Genomic DNA, 20,582 nt, shown 5'->3' on the forward strand with positions numbered 1-20,582 from the left:
ACTATCTGCAAAGACTATCCTGGATGGCATGGTATTAACACCTCTGTCAATTACATATTTATTATATGAAATGGCAACCTATATATATATATATATATATATAAATAAGCTATCTGTTACAGTAATTGCAAACACTAACTTCATAAAGTTAGCTAAAATGGCTTCAAAGCAACTGACACAGATACATGGAGAAAAACAATCTCTAATCTTTACTGAATATGTATAAATAATGGACCTTTGAGTTGAAATGTATATTGAAACTTTAAAAATGTGCTTTGTTCCAATGAAAATAATACAGGCAATTAAAAATGAGAGAAGTCAACATTACTTAGGATTTAAGATTTAATGAAAAAACTTTCAATATTTGTGAATAGTCAAAAATCAAGTTTGGTAGCTTAACATTACAATGCAAGTAAATATTTTTGCAGGTAATATTTCTTATTGGCATGTATCAGCAATAAATGCATATTAAAATACCATCACCAAATTTAACATGACCATTTATTATAACATGATATAAAACAGAATATGATATGAACATTGCATATTAACACTTTTAAGTAGCTTTTTATAATTATAGCCTCTGCTCATTGTATGCTATGTACACAATGAACATAATTACACATTTTTTACATACGATGGTAGACTGAATATTAAGCCCTCTACATATTGCTTTGCATTTGAGCTATACTGAAGTTGGAGCAAATTGCTCCATAAAGCTTGTATGAAAAGTTCACTAAAGGCAGAGAACATTAGGGCAATGATGAAAAGTGTGACATTTTTACATTTGCCGACAGCAGTTTGGCAGTAACTGCAGACATTACAACATTAAGTATATATAGTTACAGCAGATGGTATTCCTAAGGAACAGCATTAACCTGCACCAGTACAATGGCACTGCAATCATTGCAAGTAGGAAGGAAATAAAATTGAAACCATTTTTTATTGGATACATCAAACATCAGTGAACATTTTGTGGAAGGTTATGGCCACAGTACTAGTAAACTGAAAGTCAGGCATCAAATCATACATATTATGAAATTCAAAATGAAAATTAAATTCTAGACATATTAACTGAATTGAGACCCTATCACCATGTGTGCTATTGTACTGTGGTCTCCACATATTGGCAATTTAAAAAGAGCAAGTTAAAAAACTGCCATGGAGCAATCAGTGCCCCTGAAGTAAGTAGTATATCGGCATTATATCCAACAAAAAGATATTTCCTATAAGGAGTGTTTAATAGTGAATCAAGTGTCGCTGCCAGCACTTGCTTGACTTCTTGTGCTCGGTGCACTCCACTTCCACATACAGAAGCCGACGTTTGACCGCAGTTCCATAGTACTTCGGAATGCAGCCAAAGTCCTTCCAGCCTCAGCCTTGTGTAGATGTGTATGATTTACCTGTGACTACAGCCTGAGCTGTATTGTCGAAAAGAAATTTTTAAAAACTTGTTCAGTGAAAAGTTTAGTTCCATATATGCCAAAAGTTCATCACAAAGGTATGCAATTATCATTTTCAGCCGAACGCAAAATGAGAATCAAACTATAATTAAAATCTGTTGTCTGGGCTGAAATCACTTTGATTTCACATTTCTCTAAGCTTTTCAAAACAAAATAAAGGTTATGATTTACTCCTTTCAATAGTGACAGGGGGTCTCCAACATTGATTCCAGATAAGCACTGAAGCAACATTTAAAACAGATTTTAATTGGATTCTTGTACTCAAAGGTGCAAATTGATATTCTCTTCTGCTTAATTTGATCATCATTGCCTTCATCACATAGTGCTCTTTGAAATAACATTATAGAGAATGAAGAAGGATATATGGGGAGGTGGAATGCCAAATGAGTGAGAACATTGCCCCTCTATCCTGAACTTGATTCTAACTGAGAATGTCAGGAGGGTGATTTTCCTTCTGTGATAGCTGCAGGGGATATTACATGAAATTAGTTTGGCAGCAAGAACTCAGCTCTCAGGAGGCACAAATCCACAATGAAAAACTGCCCACAATATAGCACGGTTTAATTTTAGACAGGCTATAAAGGTGGAGCTAATCACACTGCTGTGAACAGAACGTGCACTTTGGAGATTTAAGCTTAGGTACAAAGGAATGAAGCCAAGGACTGATTGTTTGGGGTCAGAGAGAGGGAGGTCAATGGATTGTGAAAACACAGAAAAGGGTACGATTACCATATTCTAGCATGGTAAGCGCAGCTTTACTCCATCCGGCTACATGACAGAGGATTTCTTAAAGATATTTAATTCCCTGGGACAGAGGTCCTTCACTTTGAGAATTTCCCACAAGAAGGACGTCAGAATGCAAAAAAACCCCTTTAGTCTCATCTGGCTTAGATAAAAAACTGTTTTTCTGCTTTTCAACTGTCAAGGACTGCAAGCTTCAACAACTCTTGGATACCAATGTCCCTCTGGGATCCTTCTTCCTCTTCATTTTCCTCCAATCCCATTCCCTCCTTCTAACCTTGCCCTGTTTTGTGCTTTCACTATCCCTTTAGCTACCCCTCTCTCTCTGACCCCAAACAATTAGTCCTCAGCTTCATTCACTTATGCCTCCACCTCAATGAATTTCGAGTTTAGCACAGTAGTGAGTTCTTTCATTACCTCTGTGTCTACTTTTTTGACCAGGACTCTACCTCCAGTACAGAAGACCCTTTCTCATCTTTCTCAAGTTTGTTTTCCATCTGAACCCCACCTCACTGCCAGTGTGGTATCAGCTGCCTCTATTCTTCTACTCCAGGAAATGACCATCTCCAACAAGAAGCGATTCTAACCATCTCTCCATAACGTCCAATGGTATTATCAATGCTGAATCCTCTACCATGCTGGATGGTTACCATTTTTTTTTAAATAAACAATTTTATTGAGGTAGTTCTTGGCTTTGTAAACAGTTACAGACATCAACAGAAAGAAAGCAAAAAAAAAGGCAAAAATGTGCAAACATCCATGTACTTTCAATACTTCAATCGTAACATACTGCACAAGCCCGCTCCTCTCCCACCGGTACTACCCGCCATTTTTTCCCTCCTACTCTACTCTACTCTACCCCCCCCCTCCCCGCCACCCCCTGCTGACGCTCACTCTCCCACAAAGAAGTCAATAAATGGTTGCCACCTCCGGGCGAACCCCTGTACAGATCCCCTCAAGGCGAACTTAATTTTTTCCATACCCAGGAAACTCGACATGTCTGCAAGCCACAACTCAGTCTTCGGGGGCTTTGAGTCCCTCCACGCCAATAGTATTCGTCGCCGGGCTATCCGGGAAGCAAAGGCCAAAACATCGGCCTCTTTCTCCCCCTGGACTTCCGGGTCTTCCGAAACCCCAAAAATTGCCACCCCTGGACTCATCACCACCCTTGTTTTTAGCACCCGGGACATGATCCCCGCAAATCCCTCCCAGTACCCCCTCAGCTTTGGGCATGCCCAAAACATGTGAACGTGGTTCGCTGGTCCTCCCGCGCACCTAGCGCATTTGTCCTCTATCCCAAAGAATTTGCTCATCCGAGCCACAGTCATATGGGCCCGGTGAACGACCTTAAATTGAATCAGCCCGAGCCTAGCACATGTCGCGGTCGAATTTACCCTATTCAGGGCCTCTGCCCACAGCCCATCCTCCATTTCCCCGCCTAGTTCCTCCTCCCATTTAAGTTTCAGTTCCTCTGTCTGGGACCCTTCCTCCCTCATGAGCACCTTATAATACCAGAGACTCTACCCTCTCCTTCTTCCCCCCTAGAGACTATTCTGTCTAGGATCCCCATTGGCGGGAGGCGTGGGAAAGATGGGACCTGTCTACGAACAAAGTCCTGCAACTGTAGGTACCTAAAATAATTTCCCCTTACCAGCCCAAATTTCTCCTCCAAGCTCCTCAAACTCGCAAAGCTCCCTTCCAGGAATATATCACCCACCCTTCCCACCCCCGCCCCCATCCATACTCCCGGGAGCAAACCGATGGTTGTCACAGATTGGCGCCCAAACCGGCGCCCCCGTCTCCCCTACATGCCTCCTCCACTGGCTCCATATCCGCAGGGTCGCCACCATTACCGGGCTGGTGGTGTACTTGGCCGGCGGCAGCGGTAGAGGAGCCGTGACCAGGGCTGCCAAGCTGGAGCCCCTGCATGAAGCCGCCTCCACCCGCTCCCAGATAGACCCCGTACCCACCATCCACTTCCTTATCATAGCGATGTTGGCCGCCCAGTAATAATTAATCAGACTCGGCAAAGCCAGCCCTCTCTCGCTGCGGTTCCTCTCCAACATCGCCTTCTTCACCCGCGGGGATTTTCCCGCACAGACAAAGCTCATGATCATCCTGTTAACTCTTTTGAAGAAGGACTGTGGGACAAAGATCGGGAGGCACTGAAAAATAAACAGAAATCTAGGGAGGATTGTCATCTTTACAGTCTGCACCCTCCCTGCCAGCGACAGCGGGAGTGCATCCCATCTCCGAAACTCTCCCTTCATTTGCTCCACCACCCTGGCCAAATTTAACTTGTGCAGCCTGCCCCAGTCTCGTGCCACCTGGATTCCCAAATACCGGAAATTTTCCTCAACTAGCCTAAACGGTAGCCCTCTCAATCTGTTCTCCTGGCCCCTTGCCTGTACCACAAACATTTCACTCTTGGCCGTATTTAATTTGTATCCTGAGAACTGGCCGAACTGCCTCAGCATTCCCAGTATACTTCCCATCCCAGCCACTGGGTCCGACACGTACAGGAGCAGGTCGTCTGCGTAAAGAGAGACCCTATGTTCTACCCCGCCCCTCACCATCCCCTTCCATCCCTCTGCGGCTCTCAGCGCAATCGCCAGCGGCTCTATGGCCAGCGCAAACAGCAGCGGGGAGAGCGGGCAGTCCTGTCTGGTCCCTCGGTACAACCTAAAGTACTCCGACACTTCTCTGTTAGTCCTGACACTGGCCCTCGGGAGCTGATATAATAATTTGATCCAATCCACCAATCCCTCCCCGAACGCAAACCGTCCAAGCACCTCCCATAGATAGTCCAACTCCACCCGGTCAAAGGCCTTCTTGGCGTCCATTGCCACCACTACCGCCACCTCCCTACCCGCCGGGGGCATCATTATCACATTGAGTAATCTTCTCAGGTTGGCCGCCAGCTGCCTACCTTTCACGAACCCAGTTTGGTCCTCCCCAATCACCTCCGGTACGCAGTCCTCCATTCTAACCGCCATTACCTTTGCCAGGAGCTTGGCTTCAACATTAATCAGGGAGATTGGCCTGTAGGACCCGCACGCCTCCGGGTCTTTACCCCGCTTCAATATCAGTGATATAGTGGCTTGCGACATTGTCGGCGGCAGGGTCCCTCTATCCCTTGCCTCATTGAAAACCCTCGCCAAGACCGGGCCCACCAGCTCAGAAAACTTCCTATAGAACTCTACTGGGTATCCATCCGGCCCCGGGGCTTTCCCCGACTGCATGGCCTTTAGGCCCCCCAATACCTCCTCCACTCTAATCGGGGCCCCCAGCTCATCCACTCGCCTCCCACCTGCTGTTGGGAAGGTTAACCCGTCCAGAAACCTTTTCATCTCCTCCGGTTCTTCTGGCGGCTCTGAAGTATACAGCTTGCGATAGAAGTCCCGGAATACCTTATTCAATCCTGCCGGGTCCTCCACTTTGCGCCCCTCCCCATCCCTCACTCTACCTATTTCCCTGGCCGCCTCCCTCCTCCTGAGTTGCTGCGCTAACAGTCTGCTAGCCTTTTCCCCATGCTTGTACACCGCTCCTCTCGCGCTCCTAAGCTGTTCCACAGCCCTACTCGTGGATAGTGCCCCCAGTTCCGCCTGTGGTCTCTGCCTCTCCCTGAGTAAAACCTCCCCCGGGGACTCCGCATGCTCTTCATCTATCCAACCCATTTCCCTGACCAATCTATCCATCTCTGCCCTGTCTGCCTTGGCTCTGTGGGCCCCAATTGAAATCAGCGCCCCCCGCACTACTGCCTTTAGCGCCTCCCACAGGGTCGCCGCTGAGACCTCCCCCGTGTCATTCACCTGGAAGTAATTTTGCATACACCTCCGAAGCCTCTCGCAGATCCCCTCCTCCGACAACAGTCCCACGTCTAGCATCCATTGCGGGCGTTGGTAGCTCGCTCCCCCGATCTGCAGGTCTACCCTGTGCGGGGCATGGTCTGAGATAGTAATTGCTGAGTATTCCGTGTTCTTTACCTCCCCTATACAATCCCTGCTTAGTACGAAGAAATCTATCCTAGAATATACTTTATGGACGTGCGAGTAAAACAAGTAGCCCCTTCCTGTCGACTGTCTATCTCTCCAGGGGTCCACTGCCCCCATTTGCTCCATAAACCCTTTCAGCTACCTTGCCATTGCTGGGAGTCTACCCGTTCTGGGACACGACCGATCCAAAGCCGGGTCAAGGACTATGTTAAAGTCCCCCCCTATTATTAGCCTGCGAGAGTCCAGGTCCGGGATCTTCCCCAGCACTCTTTTAATGAAGTCCATGTCATCCCAGTTCGGGGCATATATATTCACCAGCACAACTCTTCTCCCCTCCAGTCTGCCCCGTACCATCAGGTATCTGCCCCCCCTGTCTGCGGCAATGCCCTCTGCCTCAAATTGCACCCGCTTGTTGATCATGATTGCCACCCCCCTGGACTTCGAGTCCAAGTCTGAGTGGTAGACCTGGCTAATCCAGCCCTTCCTTAGCCTGGTCTGGTCAGACACTTTCAGATGTGTCTCCTGCAACATAATTACGTCTGCCCTCAGAGCCCGCAAGTGCGCGAACACCCGTGCCCAATTAACCGGCCCATTCAGTCCCTTGACGTTCCAGGTGATCAGCCTGGTCGGGGGGCACAACCCACCCCCCACCACGCCGGTCAGCCCGTTGGCTGCCTCCAACCTCGACCTACTTTCCAGTGCCTATTTCAAGTCCCTCCCACGTCAGCAGAACCCCCCCCCCCCCCCTAACCACATCCCCGATACCCCCACCCCTGCCATCCACTGGCTGTGATCCCCCCCCCCCCCCCCCGCCCGACTCCCTTGACTAGCCAATCTGCTAGCCCGGTGACTCAACACTCCGGCGCATTCCTGTCTCATTCCCATTGTTTCCCCGTCCTCCTCCCCACTCCCCGGCGCCCCATCCCCCTCTCCAACCCACTGGAGCAAGCCGGCTCTAGTGTCCTCCGCGAGCTGCACAAAAAGTACAAATCCGCCCAAAAAGGAAAAAACAGAAAAAAGAGGAAAAAACAAAAAATAAAACAATGAGAAAAAAGAGAAAAAAAAAAGAAAACCCCTCAAACCAATGTCCATGAACAAAGGAAAGAGTCCCAAATGTTCCGCTTGGCACCTTTGGCCCAGCAAACCGTTGAACAGCAGTCCAGGCCCATTCGGCGTACCTTCCCACGGTAATCCTCGGGCCCTAATTCGCGTCCGTGGGTCCTCTTTTCGGGACCAGCTCCTGATCCCTCGACAAAATCCATCGCTTCTTTTGGCTCGGAGAAGTAGTGGTGTTGACCCTGGTGCGTGATCCATAGGCGAGCAAGGAGCAGCAGACCAAACTTCACGTGCTTCTTGAACAGCACCTCCTTGACATTCTTAAAGGCTGCTCGCCGCCGAGCCACCTCCTGGCTTAGGTCCTGGTAAATGCGGAGAACACTGTTGTTCCACGTGCTGCTCCTGGCGCTCTTTGCCCACCGCAGCACCTGCTCCTTGTCCACGAACCTGTGGAACCTAATCACCATCGGGCGGGGGGTCCGCCCGGCCGCCCCTGCCTTGCCTGCACCCTGTGTGCCCCCTCCAGCTCCAGCGGTCGCGGAGAGGCTTCGGCCCCCATCAGCTGCGTCAATAGGTCTGTTACAAACGCTGCGGCATCAGCTCCCTCAGCCCCCTCCGGGAGGCCGACCATCCTCAGGTTGTTCCTGCGGGCTCTATTCTCCAGCTCCTCCACTCTGTCCAGCAGTCTTCTCTGCCGCTCTTTCAGCCCGTCAACTTCTAGAGCTGCAACCGTCTGCGCATCCACCTGCTCCTCCACCGCCTCTCCCAGCTGCTTAACTTTAACATCTTGCGCATCCAGCCTCTGGTTCAGCTGATCCACCGCTTTCTGGATTGGGTCCAAGCTGTCCCGCTTCAGCGCTTCAAAACTGGACTTCATTACCTGGAGCATGTTATCCAGCGCCTGCTGGATTGCTGAGTCCAGGGTCCGTGTATCCGCCATCTTAGATCCCAGGTAATTTTCTTCAGGTCCTTGCCTCTGTCCCTTTTTCTCCTTCCTTCTGGACTCCCGCTGTTCCATGTGCCGCAGCCCGCTCCTCAGCACTTTCGCTGCCGCCTTCCTTCTCCCAGCTCCTTAACTTTTACCTCTTGAGCATCTGAAGTGGGTCCAAGTTGTCCTGCTTCAGCGACTCCAAAACTGTTTTTCTTCTCCTGGAGCAAGAAAGGTCCGTGTGTCCGCCATCTTAAGTTCCAGGTCAGCTTCCTCTGCTCCTTGCCTCTGTCTCTTTCTCTCTCTCTTCCTCTACTTCCTGGACTCCCACGGTTCCATCGATTGCAGCCCGCTCTCCAGCCTTTTCGCCGCTCCGTGGGGAATCAGCCCTAAAGCCCCGCCGGAGTGAGAGCCCGCCGAATGTGCGGCTCACTCGAACATCGGCGCCACCGGAAGTCCTGGGTGGTTACCATTAACAAATAAACTGGATGAGCCACTCGAATACTAAAAGCTGTAAGTATCTGAAGAAAGGAATTGTGTGGCAAATAACTCACCTCCTGAACTCCCCTGAAACCTGTCCGCCATCTACAATGTACAAGTCAGGACTGTGATAGAATACTCTCCACTTACCTAGATGTGTGGAGCTCTACCAATACACAAGAAGTTCAACACCATCCAGGACAAACAGTCTGATTGAATGGCCTGCTATCCATCTCGTTAAACATTCACTCTCTGCGCAGTGGCATTAGTGTGTACCATCTACAATATTCACTGCAGTAACTCACCAAGGCTCCTTCGACAGAACCTTCCAAACCTGTGACTTCTACCACCTTGGAGAAGGAGGGCAGTAGACGCATGGAAACACCACCAAATAACTGCAAGTTCCCCTTCAAGTGGCACAACATCCTGACTTGGAATTATATCACCATTCCTTCGCTGTTGCTGTGTCAAAATCCTGGAGCACCCTCCCTTACAGCACTGTAGGTCACATGAATTGTTCAAAAAGGCAGCTCATCACTTTCTCAAGTGCATTTATGAATGGGCAATAATTTGTGACCTTGCTAGTGATGTCCACACCGCATGAGTAAATAAAAAAAAAACACTCACCAACCTGCCTTCCTCTGAACTTGTAGTACTATGGTCTTTCAGGTTCACCCGTAACAGTGTCATTAATCTGTTGACAAGGGTTGCTTTGTTTTTCGCTGAACCGACCTTGACCTTGACGAGGCTGAACCAACACCTCCTCCTATATCTCCCGGACCATGACTCCACACAAAGCTATTGTTTTTGTGACTGTTACTGACCTCATCTTCTCTGTCATTCTCGTCCCGGCTCCTCTCCAAAACAGACTTAGAACATAGAACACTACAGCGCAGTACGGGCCCTTCGGCCCTCGATGTTGCGCCGACCTGTGAAACCATCTGAAGCCTATCTGACCTACACTATTCCATTTTCATCCATATGTCCATCCAGTGACCACTTAAATGCCCTTAAAGTTGGCGAGTCTACTACTGTTGCAGGCAAGGCATTCCACACCCCTACTACTCTCTGAGTAAAGAAACTGCCTCTGATATCTGTCCTATATCTATCACCCCTCAATTTAAAGCTATGTCTCCTCGTGTTGGTCATCACCATCCGAGGAAAAAGACTCTCACTGTCCACCCTATCTAACCCTCTGACTATCTTATATGTTTCTATTAAGTCACCTCTCAGCCTTCTCCTCTCTAACGAAAACAACCTCAATTCCCTGAGCCTTTCCTCGTAAGACCTTCCCTCCATACCAGGCAACATCCTAGTAAATCTCCTCTGAACCCTTTCCAAAACTTACACATCCTTCCTATAATGTGGTGACCGGAACTGCACGCAGTACTCCAGGTGCGGCCGCACCAGAGTTATGTACAGCTGCAGCATGACCTTGTGGTTCCGAAACTCAATCCCCCTGCTTATAAAGGCTAGCACACCATATGCCTTCTTAACAGCCCTATTAACCTGGGTGGCAACTTTCAGGGATTTATGTACCTGGATGCCGAGATCTCTCTGTTCATCTACACTACCAAGAATCTTGCCATTAGCCCAGTACTCTGCATTCCTCTTTACTCCTTCCAAAGTGAACCACCTCACACTTTTCCGCATTAAACTCCATCTGCCACCTCTCAGCCCAGCTCTGCAGCTTATCTATGTCCCTCTGTATCCTATAACATCCTTCAGCACTATCCGCAACTCCACCGACCTTCGTGTCATCTGCAAATTTACTAACCCATCCTTCTACACCCTCTTCCAGGTCATTTATAAAAATGACAAACAGCAGTGGCCCCAAAACAGATCCTTGCGGTACACCACTAGTAACTGAACTCCAGGATGAACATTTGCCATCAACCACCACCCTCTGTCTTCTTTCAGCTAGCCAATTACTGATCCAAACCGCTAATTCAACTTCTAATTCAGTGCCCCCTTCAACTCCCTTCCAAAGGTCCACAAACAGGGCTGTCCTGGTAGCCCATTATTTCCAGCCTATTCTTACTCCATGAAACTTATTAGTCCCCTTGTCTAGAATTTTCAGATTTATATTCATGATTTTTCTGACACGCTCCGTCACGTTAAATTTCCTGGTCCTAACCATCATCTTTTCACCATGAACGGCCAATCGCTCTGTATCACCATCCCAATCAGAACAGCCTGAAAGCCCTCTGTCTTCCTCAAATGGAGGCCCAGCCTGTCCCCATCCACAATCACCCCCTCCACCTAGCTGAACGTTTTCTCACAATGAACAGTTCTCTTTTGACATCACTCACTTCCTCCAAAGAAAAGGTGTCACTTTGGGAACCTATATGAGTCATGGCCATGCCTATCTCTCTGTGGTATATGTAGGAAATTTTGATATCAGTTCTACTACTAACCTCATTTTCTATGATTATACTGATACAGTTTCCTATCTTTTGGCCCCCAACTTAAATCGTTTCAGTAACTCCCAACGTTGTTACCCAACAGCTACCTTGATTACACTTCCTCTCACCCTGCTTGATGTGGACTCTTCCATTCTTGAAGTGTTTCCATTACCTCTGTTCTGATGATGCCACCGTCTATACAAGTGCTTCCAATATGTCTTCCTGTTTCCTCAATCAGGGGTTCTACTCCACTGTGGCTCTCACAGCTCTCAACAATATTTTCCCCATTTCCCCAATTTATGTTCTCACCCCTTCCCTCCCTCCCTAGAACCATGATAGGATTCCCTTGCCCTTGCACCTCGCCATCCTCCACTTTCAACAGATCATCCGCTGACATTTCCACCAACTTCAGAGTGATGTCATCACCGAGCATATTTTCCCCCATCCCTCTCAGCAACTCTAAAGGCATGTTCACATGATTCACTATGACATCTATCACCCCAGCAAACACTTCACTTCCCATGCTAGTACAGAAAATGCAACATCTGCTCTGTCATTGCCTCCCTTTCTACTGTCTTGGATCCCAAACACACTTTCCCAGTGAAACAGCAATTTACCCCTTTCATTTCAGTATTGGGGAAGTGATGGCGTATTGGTAACAATAGTGGACTAGTAAACCAGAGGCCCATTAGTTTCCAGACCTTGAGAGAATCAGACGCAGACATATTTGAATGAGCCTAATGGCTCACTTAAATATGTTAATCAGGATTTGAGAGATTTGGCAGCCTCGTTGCTTCACCAAGTCGGGCGTGGTGAGGCCATTAAATTACACCCTTTGTTTCTCTAACCACAGGTGCTGCTTAACCTGAATACTACGAGCAGTTTATAATGCACTCCTCTAGTATGTGTCATTGTCAGAAGGAAAACTCACATGGTGGAGTACTTTTGAAAAATAAATAGCAAAAAAAAATGCTTAATCGTTTTTTTCTAAGCTATTGTCAAAATACATTTCTATTGAGGCCAATAAATGAAATGAAATGAAATGAAAATCGCTTATTGTCACAAGTAGGCTTCAAATGAAGTTACTTTGTAAAGCCCTTAGTCGCCACATTCCGGCGCCTGTTCGGGGAGACTGGTACGGGAATTGCCTTGGTCTGCTTTCAAAGCCAGCGATTTAGCCCTGTGCTAAACCAGCCCCTAGAATAGACAATAGACAAGCAAATTGCTATGGAGTAGAAATAAAGAAGATTCTATCCTTCACAGTAGTTAAAGTGCCAATTGGACAAATAATTGAGTGTGATTGACGCGAGTGAGTTCGTCAATTTTCTAGATATACATCAACTACCGTGTGGGCAGCACGGTAGCACAGTGGTTAGCACAGTTGCTTCGCAGCTCCAGGGTCTCAGGTTCGATTCCCGGCTTGGGTCACTGACTGTGCGGAGTCTGCATGTTCTCCCCGTGTCTGCATGGGTTTCCTCCGGGTGCTCCTGTTTCCTCTCGCAGTCCAAAGATGTGTAGGTTAGGTGGATTGGCCATGATAAATTGCCCTTAGTGCCCAAAAAGAAGAGCTGGGGTTTTTGGGTTATGGGGATAGGGTGGAGGTGCGGGGTTAAGTAGGGTGCTCTTTCCAAGAGTTGGTGCAGACTCGATGGGCTGAATGGCCTCCTTCTGTACTGTAAATTCTATGATTCTATGAGCTACCACTTGGCAGGAGGGACTAAAGAACAAAATGCCCAATGAGAACTTGCACTAAGAATTTAGCAGACTGGATTATAGTAGTAAACAAATCGATGAAAACAAGATGAGAAAAAAATTGTTCACACATTGATTGAAAATAAATAGTAAGTTGACAAAAATTAGTGAAATTAATTAAGCTTACGTTTTTTTTACATCAGACACACATAAAGTGAGATCCTTCAGTGAGCTGTGGGTGTGATGGGGATGTTGGGGACTGAGGTGGAGAAGACAGACTTTTTTCTGCAAAGAACAGTGAATGCAAGAGAAAATAAGCACACAATTTAAAAATAAAACACTAACAGCCACTTAAGACCACAATTAAAAGGGCAAGAAATACTTCACCTGGCTAATGTTACATTTTTCCGACATTGCAATCTAAATGTCAAATAAACAATATTGGTCTGTGCATTATTTTTTAAAAGTTATATTTAGTCACAAGACTTGAAAATGCTTAATTTGCCAGTTGCACTTGAAGAATATATAAGGCTATGATGAAATAAATTAAGATCGCCAGGTTGTATTTCAATTTTTAATTTTACTGTAGTTGGACAGAGAAACAGAAGTAACCTCAAATTTCCCTGTGCAAATTACTTGCAGCTTAAGTGGCAAAAATTACTGAACAATCATAAATTCATAGAAAGGTGGACAATTATGAGCATAATGGAAAGCTAAAGATTGACTTTCTAAAATGTAGTATGAATACAAATGTGTTTCAGTGGTAGATAAAAATGTACTACTTGAGTGCTGTCACATTTATTTTTGAATCAACTGTCTTCATCTCCATGGGGGGTGAAATGAAAGAAGTTGAATTAGGTACAAGGCACAAATTTAAAATAGTAAATAATTAGATACAGCCATATTAACTAACTGAGGCGACTTGATTAAAATGTATAAGATCCTGAAGGGTCTTGACAAGATGGGAGAATCTAGAACTCAGCGTCATTGTTAAAAACAAGGGGCTGGATTCTCGGCCGGCTGGATGCTCCGTTTTGCCGGCAGCCCATGGGTTTCCCGACAGCGTGGGGCTGTCCCACAATGGGAAACCCCAGTGACCAGCCGGAGTAACGGAGCATCCCGTCGGCGGGGTGAAACAGAAATGTGGCGTGGGGGGGCAGAGAATCCAGCCCCAGGTGTTATAACCCTACAGGAGGCCGAGGGATCTGTAACCTCAGAGTCCATGTGGTCTCATCTGAGTACAATCTGCCCAGAGACTGCTGGGACATAAATACCGAGGTCCAAGTGTGGGCCAGGCACGGGAGACCCTTCTGGGAGTAGGAAGTGTAAATATATAAGGAAATAAATCTAACTTTTATTACAGTCATCGCTTCTGAGTGGTCGCTTGCCTGAGGCTTTACATAAGGGGTCTCCTATTTAAGATGGAGATGAGGTAAAATCTTTTATCTGGGTTTGAGAGTCTTTGGAACTCTCGTCCTAAAAAAGGTTGTGGAAGCAGTTTCTTTGAATATATTTAAGGCAGAGGTGGATAGACTTTTTGCAAGCAAAGGGATGGGTGATAAGTAATTCAGGAAGGTGGGATGCAGATTTGAGGGACTATCAGATCAGCCATTCTCTTAATAAATGGTGGAGCAGACTGGCTTACTCCTGCTCCTTGTTTGTATGAGAATACAAATTTGTGTGATTATTAACAATCAACGGGACAGGAAAAGTATCTTAGTTTGAGAAAACCAATTTTCTAAAGTTCATAAATAGTAACTTCACTGCAGTATTAATGTTAACCTACCAGTTACACTAATAAAGATTATGTTTTGAATGAAAATTTTGCCCAGCATTCAGTGCCAAATACATCAATAATGGATGCATCACAGATCAAATGGAAATTAAGTCTCTTAATGTCAGAAGAAAAATGACATATCGCACTAAAACTGAGCAAATTGTGCCACAATGGAACAACACGTTATTGGCCAAACTGTAATACAAATAAACTTTTTGGAAAAAGATGGGAAGGGAAGAATGTAACAACAGCTCAATGGGGAATCTTTTTCTGCTCCCCACTTACAGCTGGTTCTCATTCCATGTCTTGCTCCTTGTCACTGGCAGCCTTCTTCCCATCCCATAAATCTTATCCATTTTCTAGCTGCTTTTGTCATTTCACCAATGCTTCCCTCTTCAAGAAGGGAATTCTAGTGGTAGAAAAGGTTATCCTTGCATTCATAGTACAAGTGAAAAGATTGAATTACAGTAACCAGTACCATCTGTTTAAAAAAAAACCTTATCATTCATGTCAAGGGGGGTAAAATAGCTCTCCTAATTGCTTAACTTCTCTTGTCAGAGAACCAGATAACATAACATGCTGAATTGGCAACTACCAACAGTGGATGGCTTAAGAAACAAAATAGAGACCCAGTGTAAGTGAATGAGGCAAGATGGTGACATTTCAGAAATGCAAAAGTTTAATCTGGGATGGAAGGGCAGCTTATAAAACTCACAAAGCAAAGCAGCATTAGTGAATTCATCACACAGTAATAACACACAGAATAATCCCTACATCTGCCCAATTCCTGAAAAGGTGATAACACTTAAAGATGGTTCTGCTGAATGAGTTGGTCAGGCTTATTTATTCATGCTAATTATTCTGTTGCAGAGCAATGATGAGTCTTAATCAGTGAACTAAATTTCTTTCATTTATGGTTTCTATAAGCTCTGTTTACCTTCTCAGTTTGGAATTGACACACAGAGCTTACAGAAGACCAGAATTATAAATTTAGAGTACCCAATTATTTTTTCCAATTAAGGGGCAATTTAGCGTGGCCAATCTACCTACCCTGCACATCTTTGGGTTGTGGGGGTGAAACCCACGCAGACACGGACAGTGATCCAGGATCAGGATTTGAACCCGGGTCCTCAGCGCCGTAGGCAGCAATGCTAACCACTGTGCCACCGTGCTGCCCTTGAAACCCACGCAGACACGGGGAGAATGTGCAAACTCCACACGGACAGTGATCCAGGGTCAGGATTTGAACCCAGGTCCTCAGCGCCGTAGGCAGCAATGCTAACCACTGTGCCACCGTGCTGCCCTACAGAAGACCAGAAATGAGGGAATAGCTTTGTTATAACAATGATGATTGAGTAGCCTAATTAGAAGATCTCTGAATTCAATCAGCAAGTTAAAGAAAAAACAAAATTTATACGACTTCAGGATTTCTCAAAAGCTTCAAAGCTAATCACATATTTTTGACGTGTAGTCACTGTTAATATTACCGGGAAATGTAGCAGCCAATTAGTGCACAGCAAGGTCCCACACAATTAAAATTCTCAAGAGTTGCTGCCTGATGAACCTTGCATTTTATTTGTGTAAAGCCAGATGTTCAAAGGCACGATGTAAGTAATCAACCAACAACCAGGATAGTGGATGCCATATTTGTACATGATTATTAATGATTGCTTTACAAAACGCACAATATCCCTCCCTTCTGTAATTTCACCCCCATTCTCATACCACGTTACTAAGTGACTTTATAAGAACAATCACTTGGGGCGGCATGTGGCACAGTGGTTAGCACTGGGACTGCGGAGCTGAGGACCTGGGTTCGAATCCCAGCCCTGGGTCACTGTCCGTGTGGAGTTTGCACATCCTCCCCATGTCTGATTGGGTTTCACCCCCACAACCCAAAGACCACACCCACAAACATGAGGTTATCCATTTTGGCAGGAATAACAGCAAAAGGGATTATTATTTAAATGATAAAATTTTAAAACATGCTGCTGTGCAGAGAGACCTGGGTGTGCTCGTGCATGAGTCGCAAAAAGTTGGTTTACAGGTGCAACAGGTGATTAAGAAAGCAAATGGAATTTTGTCCTTCATTGCTAGAGGGATGGAGTTTGACTAGGGAGGTTATGCTGCAATTGTATAAGGTGTTAGTGAGGCCACACCTGGAGTATTGTGTTCAGTTTTGGTCTCCTTACTTGAGAAAGGACGTACTGGCGCTGGAGGGTGTGCAGAGGAGATTCACTAGGTTAATCCCAGAGCTCAAGGGATTGGATTACGAGAAGAGGTTGAGTAGACTGGGACTGTACTTGTTGGAATTTAGAAAGATGAGGGGGGGATCTTATAGAAACATATAAAATTATGAAGGGAATAGATAGTTTAGATGCGGGCAGGTTGTTTCCACTGGCGGGTGAAAGCAGAACTAGGGGGGCATAGTCTCAAAATAAGGGGAAGTAGATTTAGGACTGAGTTTAGGAGGAACTTCTTCACCCAAAGGGTTGTGAATCTATGGAATTCCTTGCCCAGTGAAGCAGTTGGGGCTCCTTCATTAAATGTTTTTTAAGATAAAGATAGACAGTTTTTTGAGGAATAAAGGGATTAAGGGTTGTGGTGTTCAGGCCGGAAAGTGGAGCTGAGTTCACAAAAAATCAGCCATGATCTAATTGAATGGCGGAGCAGGCTCGAGGGGCCATATGGCCTACTCCTGCTCCTAGTTCTTAAGTTCTTATGTGCAGGTTAGGTGGATTGGCCATGCTAAATTGCCCCTTAATTGGAAAAAAAAATAATTGGGTAGTTTAAAATTAAAAAAAAGAACTATCACTTGAAACACTAGCTGTACATCTCAGATGCTTTTTGGTTCTGCAATAAACGTAAGCATGTCTTTCTAAGACCTAGGGATGGGAATGAATTGTGAAAAGGGCCACAACAACATACTGTTGAGACCGCCACTTGCCAGAGCGGGGATCAGCACTCTTCTGAAAGAGCAAGGACATTTTTCTTAAAAGAAATGAGGAAATTTAATACAATATTTCCAAATGCTATTAAACCAGTTGGACTGAAAATAAAATATTTTAAGCTGTATTTCAATTGAACATCGCTGTTTATGTAATGAACCAAATTAAAGTTAAAATGCATTGTCACCCACATATGTAATTAGACTAATTATCAGCTCCAATCAATATTGGTACAGTGGAAAAGGACAGTAACCAATTTCAGGACACAGAATTTTTATATAAGCACTGTAACGATAAGTGGACAATATCTATATCACCAATATGATTTCAAGAATGCCAGAGTATAGAAGCACTTCCATTGCACTGTGCCCCGATGGGCAAATCAGAATTTTTGTAGTCTGCTTTGAGTGGCAGAGGTGTTGATTAATGGTGTTTTAACTTGTGGACAAAGAGGTGAAAACTAAAGAGAGAGAGAGAGACTGTCTGGGAGAACAGAAATAGTACATGAAGCTCTATTGGTGGTATTTCATTTGGATACAGAATAATATGCAATAGTTGAAGTACATTTTAAAAGGAAAACAAGAAATTTGAATATAAACCCAATATAAAGACGTTTGGGAGTGTGGAAGAGCAGAGGAGACACCGCGAGTGCAAATATCCAACTCTTTAAGGTGCTAGGGCATGTAGAATTGAATAGGTCAATAGCAGTTTTGCCTTTCTCAAATAGGGACAGAAGTACAAGACTAAAAACCTCTAGTATAAGGCAATAGTTAGGTCATGGTTCGAGCACTGCATGCAGCTTTAGGCACCCAATTATTGTAGAGAGGGCAATAAATCAGCAGAGTGTCACCCAGCATGGATTCACCTGACGACCACCCGGGATGAGAAATTGTAGTTCTGGAAAGAGACTTGAGGCTCTTGGGCTATTTTCACTAAAAAAGGGAAGTGGATTTTAATAGAAATTCTTTAAATTAAAAAACTGTGTTAGGTTAAATACGAGAAAATATTTATTTTCATGGAGCGAGCCTATCTCCAGAAAACTTGTACTACATCTGGACTCGATACAGTTTTCAAAAAGGTTTGCTGAACAATTTTCTGGAAGTGGAGAACAAGTCAACTCAAACAAGGTGGGTAGCTGGGATTAGTGTATGAGATGGTGTAGTTTCCTAGATTGCCAATTAAGAGGCAATTTAGCGTGGCCAATCCACCTATCCTGCACATCTTTGGGTTGTGGGGGCGAAACTCACGCAAACACGGGGAGAATGTGCAAACTCCACACGGACAGTAACCCAGAGACGGGATCGAACCTGAGACCTTGGCACCGCAAGACAGCAGTGCTAACCACTGCGCCACCGTGCTGCCCTCCATTCAACAAATTTGAGGGGATAATAAACAAAGATACTGGCGGGATTCACCCCGAAGATTTCTAAAGTGCCATTTTGGGCAGGTTTGGCAGGGACAGCTTTTTGGATGTGATCCATACTAGTATTCACCCACAATTAATCGTTTTTTGGGGCCTTGGGGAGTTTCTACCTGGTCTAGCCCATACCTAGAAAATTTTTCAGCAGTAGGGAGTTGAACTCACTGGCGAGACCCTGGCAGTGCCAACTGGGCACCTGGCATTGCCAGCTTGGTGCCCTGACAGTACCAGGTTGACACTGCCAGGGGGCCCAGGGGAGCCCCAGGGTACTGCCCTTCCCCTGATCCCCTGGGGGCCCCAATAGACTCCGAGACCCCGGAGTGGTCATCACGACTGGTCTCCGCTTGGGGAGACCAGTACTAATCAACCCTCGGTTGAGGCTTTGGTGGTGCCGGGTGAATGCAGCGTGAAGGTGGCCATGCATATTTCAATGAGTCACGAAGGCGTAATCCAGATTTGTCCAGGCGCTGCAAGTCGTGTGACTCGCACGAGGTTTCGCACCTGGCATGAAGCCAGATTTGGGCCCCTCCCGTGATTCACCGCCATTACGACATGGTGTTAGAATCGCGCCCAACATGTGGAAAGGATAGAGGGAAAAGAATATGCAGTAAGTATGAAACCAAAACTGAAGAAAAGAATAAACACCAGGAATAAAATAAAAAAAGTTTCAGGAAAAATAAATGAATAGGTTAGTGAGCAGACTGGAAAAGGTACTTGCATAATCTGGGGTTCAGTTGAATGCGACAGTCCCGTGCTGTATCTGACCTTAATGGTATTTGACAGAGGGTAATCATCTCTGCAACATCAGTCTGAATATGACAGTGGCAGTGACTGGCTTTTTGCAGCCCTTTTAAATTTATTAAAAAAAAGGAACAAATGTATTTGCCAGATCACCACTGAAGAGTCAGAGCAGAATGTTTCATGATGCACAAAGAGAAAGGATGAGGTCATGGGTATTGCCCAGTAAGAAGAGAGGTGAGAGTTTATGGATCTGATGGCCATTTCTCATCCTGAGCACATCTCATAATGCTGTCAGAATGGAAAGATAATCAGTGGGATTTTCAGTTTCAGAAACTAGGTGTTGATGCAGAGGCTGAATTTGTAGACTTCTATGATAACTACATTGGTGCCAGTCCCGGAGCAATTCATGATCCGTTCATGGGCTAGCACCAGCACCATGTGGAACTCAAGCGATTCCAATGAAAAACGTTGTTGGGTGGCACCCAGTTGTGTTTGTGTGTGGGGGGGGGGGGGGGGGGGGGTTGGGGGGTAAGAGTGGTGGGTGTCACTTTGAGCAACCAGGGGCAGTCAGTGAGGTGCTCAGCAAGATGGCTGCCTTGCAGGCTGCGCCAATGGCGGTCCACACCTGGACACCCTGGCCCGCGGCCCATTCCCTGGTCGCCCCCCCACTACTTCCCCCCCGGAACGATACCTCGCCATCGGTAATTCGTCCTGGCAAAGGTGGAGTATCTCGGATGCACCGGAGAATACTGGGTCGGGTCCGTTAGTGATACGCCAACCGCGTTTATTGTATATGTGGAGTAGAGTACAATGACGTCACTGTCGAGGCATTGGGGCATGGCATTGTGTTCGATGCCAGCCACGATTTACGGCTGAGGCGCCTTTCTCCGCCCGATTGCATGTCACGATTCTGCCGTCACTGGATGCAAAATCCTG

The 20,582-nt window shown here is 45.9% G+C and overlaps 1 protein-coding gene across 13 annotated transcripts in view; it reads right to left on the minus strand.

Moving 5' to 3' along the window:
• Positions 1–324: 324 nt before the first annotated feature.
• The window catches only part of plekha5 (pleckstrin homology domain containing, family A member 5), a 460,471-nt gene continuing 440,213 nt past the window's right edge, over positions 325–20,582 (minus strand). For 12 of the 13 annotated variants that reach the window (XM_038811100.1, XM_038811097.1, XM_038811094.1 and 9 more), the window contains 2 exons: positions 12,948–13,045; positions 325–1,421 (listed from right to left, as the gene is read on the minus strand). In XM_038811100.1, coding sequence (XP_038667028.1) covers positions 12,960–13,045 — 86 coding nt within the window. In that variant the 3' untranslated portion in view covers positions 325–1,421; positions 12,948–12,959. The remainder of the gene's footprint in view (positions 1,422–12,947; positions 13,046–20,582) is intronic. The other variant, XM_038811092.1, reaches the window with a different exon arrangement.

This window comes from Scyliorhinus canicula, chromosome 11, assembly GCF_902713615.1.
Source record: "Scyliorhinus canicula chromosome 11, sScyCan1.1, whole genome shotgun sequence".
NCBI lineage: Eukaryota > Metazoa > Chordata > Chondrichthyes > Carcharhiniformes > Scyliorhinidae > Scyliorhinus > Scyliorhinus canicula.